Source organism: Westerdykella ornata (genome assembly GCF_010094085.1).
Source record: "Westerdykella ornata strain CBS 379.55 unplaced genomic scaffold EI97scaffold_9, whole genome shotgun sequence".
Lineage (NCBI taxonomy): Eukaryota > Fungi > Ascomycota > Dothideomycetes > Pleosporales > Sporormiaceae > Westerdykella > Westerdykella ornata.
In genome coordinates, this window is record NW_022986859.1 from 525265 (window position 1) to 530697 (window position 5433).

General features: G+C 57.2%; 2 protein-coding genes across 2 annotated transcripts; one reads left to right on the forward strand and one right to left on the reverse strand.

The window, feature by feature from the left end:
• Positions 1 to 196: 196 nt before the first annotated feature.
• Positions 197 to 1744, forward strand: EI97DRAFT_376551 (cytochrome P450; the record flags this gene model as incomplete). The annotated part of the gene is made up of 2 exons (XM_033795563.1): positions 197 to 350; positions 519 to 1744. 2 exons carry the CDS (start codon positions 197 to 199, stop codon positions 1742 to 1744), a joined length of 1380 nt encoding a protein of 459 aa, XP_033654361.1.
• An 812-nt stretch (positions 1745 to 2556) lies between these two features.
• On the reverse strand, positions 2557 to 4709 carry EI97DRAFT_323026 (amino acid transporter). Its single transcript, XM_033794701.1, has 4 exons — positions 3902 to 4709; positions 3633 to 3835; positions 2927 to 3504; positions 2557 to 2868 (listed from the first exon to the last, which is right to left on the reverse strand). Exons 1-4 carry the CDS (start codon positions 4553 to 4555, stop codon positions 2642 to 2644), a joined length of 1662 nt encoding a protein of 553 aa, XP_033654362.1. The 5' UTR covers positions 4556 to 4709; the 3' UTR covers positions 2557 to 2641.
• Positions 4710 to 5433: the final 724 nt, after the last annotated feature.

The window sequence follows — 5433 nt, forward strand, 5'->3', positions numbered from 1 at the left end:
CACCACCCTCCTCCTCCTCCTCCTCCTCACCACCATCGAACCCCTCCTCTCCCACCTCCAACCCCCCACCTCCCCACCCCTAATCCCGCACCCCATCCCCTTCCTCGGCCACCCCCTCAATTACCTCCTCCACGGCAGCCGACACCTCTCCCACATCGCCGCCTCGCACCCGCACCACGCCATCTTCGCCCTGCAAATGGGGCCGGGGAAAACGGTCGTCGTGCGCGATCCCGCGCTAGCGGCGCACGTGCAAAGGCAGAGTCCCGATAGGAGTTTCTACGGCGCGATACTCGAGGTTACGAAGAGGTTGGTTGGGTTTGATGATAGGGCTATGGAGGTGGTGATGGCGGGTGTTACGCTGCCTTTGAAAGAGGAAAAAGCTGGCGAAGACGACGAGGGGAAAGGAGGGAAGGGTGCAGGGAGCGAAAGAGAAGGAGGAAGAGGAGTAAAAGGAGGAGCAGCAGCACCACCACCCCTAGGCGCCGGCCTCATGAAAGAAAGCCACTTCATGATCGAAGCCGCCCTCTCCCCCGGAAAACACCTCGACTTGCTCATCGCCCAGCAAGCCTCGACGCTCGCGACGCAGCTCCGCGAAGCGCACATCAGCGACACGCCCATATCGCTCATGGCGTTTATACAGCAGCACTTCACATTCGCCTCGGCGCTCACGCTGTACGGCCCGCACAACCCATTCGCAAGGAATCCCTCGCTACTGCGGGATTTCTGGACGTACGAAGCGGGGATGATGAAGATATTGCTGTCCCCTTGGCCGTGGATGACGGCGCGGCGGGCGTGGAAGGCGCGCGAGCGCGTGAATGCCGGTTTTACAGAGTACGTTGAGCGGAGGGGGTATGAGCAAGGGGCGAGCGCGATGATCCGGCAGCGCGTGGGGATGAATTTGAGATATGGGCTGGGGGAGGACGTGGCGGCGAGGAGCGAGTTGATTATGCTGTTTGCGGTGCTGGGGAATGCGGTCCCCGGAACGTTTTGGACCGTGGTGAATTTGTACGGCCGACCGGAGTTGTTGCGGAGGGTGAGGGAGGAGGTGGAGATGAATGCGGTGGTTGAGGAGGAGGAGGAGGACGGTGGGGAGGGAGAAGGAGGGAAGAAGAGAAGACTTATTGACGTTGCACGGCTCAAATCGCATTGCCCGCTCCTCGTTTCTGCGACAAGAGAATCGCTCCGGAGGATCAGCAATATGTCGTCTGTCCGGCTCGTGACGCGGAGCCATACCATCAGCGCGCCGGGGTCGAATCAGCCTTCCTATCTTCTGCAAAAGGGCACGGTGGTCCAGATAGCGAGCGGCGTCATGCATCACGATGAGCAGATTTGGGGCAAGGATGCCGAGGATTTCGTGGCGGAGAGATTCATCAATGCACCATCGGCTACCCTAGGACAGCCGAAGAAGGGCGAGAGCGAGGACAAGACGACGGCGACGGCGTCGATAACGTCACTACCACCCTCCGTTGCGCCCTCCGCATACCGCGTGTTTGGCGGCGGCAGTTCGCTATGTCCCGGGCGGCACTTTGCGATGAGCGAGATCGTGGCGTTTGTAGCGTTGTGCGTGTGCATGTTTGACATGGAGGGGGAGGAGGGAGGGGTGGTGGAGGTGCCGGAGAGGGATGATAGGAGGGTGCCTTTGAGCGTTATGAAGCCTGTGAGAGACGTGAGGGTGAGGATGAGGCGGAGAGGGGGTGGGAGGGAGGAGTGGGGGGTTGTGGTGGAGTTCGTGTCTGGGGGATGAAGTGGAGGAGGGATGACGGTCGTGTTGGTCGTATATTCTAATAAGGAGGCTTTGCTTTGGCAGTAAGTCGATGCTTCTTCTATATCCATGATATGCACCTAGAGTTGTACGTTGAAAGTTAACCACAGCACAAAGAATGGAGTTCTCGACCGAAACGGAGCACTAGGGATGCTCCCATCCAATAAGAGGCCTGGAATTTTCGTAAATCGACCAATCAAACACGAAACTGCCTTTCTTGTATTAAAATTTCCCATTGGAGCATGACATCACTCAGCTCAAACAACAAACAACCCGCCTCTTCTCCCCAAGCTATTCCTTCCTTCCTCCAGCACCGAACCCATCCGAGATCTTCCCTCCTCCAGCACCGAACCCATCCGAGATCTTCCCTCCTCGCAGCACTAACCAACTCAACAAACTGCAGATTTGCATCATCCTAGCAGTATCTCACCGAATTCCCAACCATGGTGTTCTCGACCGCATCCGTCGCACGCGCAGTGGGCCCGCCATCATAATCCTACACCAAAAAAGGAAGCCAAGACATCAACAGATGCATCCATGGTCCGCGGCTAGCGAGTTGAGATGCAAAATGCACACACAAAAGCCACCAGCGTGCGAAGGGGATAAAGAATACAAGTGGTTGTGATTCGTACGTGCATCAGGGATGCCGAGGAAGATGGAAAGTAACGGCATAAGCATAGGGATATCATTTGACTCCGACTTTCTTCCATCTTCCATCTCCTCTTTCTCCTGCTGTTCCCTACTCCTCCTCTTCCTCTTCTCTTCTCCTCGCTTCCCTTCCTCTGTCATCCTTCAACAAAAAGATATGCAAAAAGCATCGCACTTCTCACTCCGACTTTCGAATCAACAAAACGCTCGCCCTGCTACCTCTGTCATCTCTCACTTCGGCACCACCTCGCTCGTGATACTCGCCCTCCTGGCCGCCTGGAACTCGGCCACCTCGTGCGTGGGCGGGCCCTGGTAATGCTTCTTGCCCCACACAAAGTACCACGTGGTGGCAATGACGAAGAAGCCGGCGAAGACGACGGAAGCGTAGTTCATCAGCTCGGCCGTGACGGGGATGGCGGTGGGCATGCAGAAGAGGGGGATGGCGAGGAGGGACCAGGCTGAAGACGAGTCAATGTTAGGGTTCACTCTAGAAAACGCAGGGAGATGATGACTTACCCAGAGCAATGACGTTGGCGACGAGTCCGAAGGCGCCGAAATTGTAGCTCCCTTCGGCGATCAGCTTCCTCCCGCCCAGGACGCTCACCGCAATCGGGCACGCATAGCTGAGCGTCAGGCAAATGACACCCACACCAGAGAAGGCGTTGAAGGCGGCCGAGGACCCGAAATAGATGAGGCCGAGCAACAGCTGCACGGCCATGCTCAGCATCATGGCATTGAGCGGAACATCCAACCTCGCATTCACCGTCTTCCACCACTGCGCTCCCGGAATCGCGCCATCCCTGGCAAACGCCCACGTGCATCTACTCGCCGCCGTGGTGCACGCGATTCCGCACAGGATGCCCAGGACCAGCAGGGGAATCGTCAGGGCAAAGGTGCCGCCGGCGTGCCCGACGGCGTTGTAGATGATGGGTGGCAGGGGCTGGCCGGAGGCGAGGTTGGCGAGGAATTCCTGGTCGGGCATGACGAAGAGGAGGGGGATGAGGAAGAGGCAGCCGCAGGCGAGATTGAGGAGGATGGTGTAGACCATGGCTTTGGGGACCTGGGTCGAGGGGTGGCGGACTTCTTCGCACATGCTACACAGCAAAGTATTAGCACAGACAAAAGGGGATGGGAGAGTCGCTTTGGGACGCGCCGATTCGGGGATTGCCAAGGGAGTGGTGCTTTGGGAAACTGAAGATGGAAGATGGAAGAGGGGGCTCACGAGATGATCATGCCGGTGGACGACGTGACGTAGGCAGCCTGCAACAAGCCAATGCAAAAGGACCAGCCAGCAGGCCAGCCGGACAGGCTGGGGTTGAACTCGCCAAAGACATACGAGGCATCGTTGCGGCCGTTCTTTGCAATGGCCAAGGTGCAGATGACGATTGCGATGACTCCAGCAAAGGTCCAGAAGATGGCAAAGGTCTAGATGAGGCAGGTAAGTAAGGGGCTGAAGACGGGACTTCTGCACAGTTGCGTTGGGGCTCTCACGTCTAACCAAGGTAGCCACTTGTTACCCAGGGCGGAAACGGCATTGCACAGTAAGGTGATGGCCAAGAAGAGCAGATAGACCTGCCATCGGTTGCCCTCCAAGATACCGTCCTCGCCGCCGAAGACGTTCAAACAACCGACGAGGAAGAGGGTGGTCCCGAAGTTGACGGCCAGGGTGATGGTGATGTTGCCAACGACAAAGGACCAGCCGCAGATCCACGATGCGATGTGTCGATATGCGGGATTCGCCAGCATCCACGTCTGGTAGTAGACGCCGCCGGCGGTCGGAAATACAGAGGTGATTTCCCCCAGGGAGATGGCGACGCACAGGATGATGAGGGAGACGCCGACGAAGCCCCAGATGATGTTTGCGGGCCCGCCTCCTACGAGGGGGTAGTAGAAGGTGGTGGAGAGGCCGTAGGGGATGGAGGCCAGGACGAAGGACATGAAGGCCACCTGCAACGTCGAACGGGTCCGCACCAGCTCGGGCTTGTAGCCCATGGCGGCGAGCAGCTCGTCGGCATCGTCGACGCTGACTTCCTCTCCGCCGATGGGCATCCTCTCCTTGCTGCCGGCGCGGTGGTGCAAGTCGTGCGTGGCGGCGTAGGCATCCGACTGCGTGCCGTAGAGCTGGGATCCCGAAGATTCGGCCATGGTTTTCTCGTGGTTGTCGCGTGGGGATATTAATACTCGCGGGCAAGCAGAGTGGCCTGCCGGGTTGTTGTCGCTTGGGGCTTGCAATGCGCAAGAAGGGAAGAAGAGGAAGAGCAGCAAAACGGCAAATCTCTGCGCGGGATTGAGCTCGGGCAATACACGATCCCGGCCTGATTATCTACAGAGAGAAGAAGAGATTGTCAGGACGGAGGAAAGACCCTCGGACGCAACTCCAAAAAAGCCAAGGTTCCCATCTTCAAGGATTTCTGACGTGCGAGGTGCGAGGGCAGACAAGGACGCCATGCCGAATTAAGAAAGTACGAGTGCATTAGCGCGGTTCGGCTGTTCTGAGGACATGGATGCAACAGGTTGGGGACATGAGATGAGATCGACCGCGAGCCCACCGCCCGCCCTGTGATTTCCGGTCGCAAGCCAGCGGGCGGATTTTTTGATATTCAGGGTCAAAACTTTGTTCTTCTGTGGGGAGTTTCGAGACGGTAGTAAACCGAAAAATAACAAAAGCGATCTCCTTTGCATGTGAACTCGAAGGACGATTCTGAGTTCAGCCGCGACAACGACGTCAGTGGCTCGTGCGGTCATGTGGGGGAATTGAGCCAGTCGGCGTCGGTGTCTCCAGTGGCGGTGTTGGTGAAGAGGTGGACTACATGATTGGTGTTGAGATGTCGCTGGGGACATTACTGTGGTATCAGGGGTAAATATTTGACATTCGCCACCAAGGAGACAGGGGTAGGGCACGGGCCATGGAACTGCAGAGAATCTGCCAAGGGTCAGTTTTCATCCTCTCCTATACAGATTACTACTGTTTAGAATAAATTTTTATCTCTAGCTGTATCACCATGGTTATCGTAATTCACCTC

Excerpts from the sequence above, each read along its gene's own strand:
- EI97DRAFT_323026 (XM_033794701.1), bottom strand. The coding sequence starts at position 4,555 with ATGGCCGAATCTTCGGGATCCCAGCTCTACGGCACGCAGTCGGATGCC. Across the intron at positions 3,836-3,901 it reads AGTGGCTACCTTGGTTAGAC|ACCTTTGCCATCTTCTGGAC; the intron begins GTGAGAGCCCCA and ends TGCCTCATCTAG. Across the intron at positions 3,505-3,632 it reads TCCACCGGCATGATCATCTC|CATGTGCGAAGAAGTCCGCC; the intron begins GTGAGCCCCCTC and ends TTTGCTGTGTAG.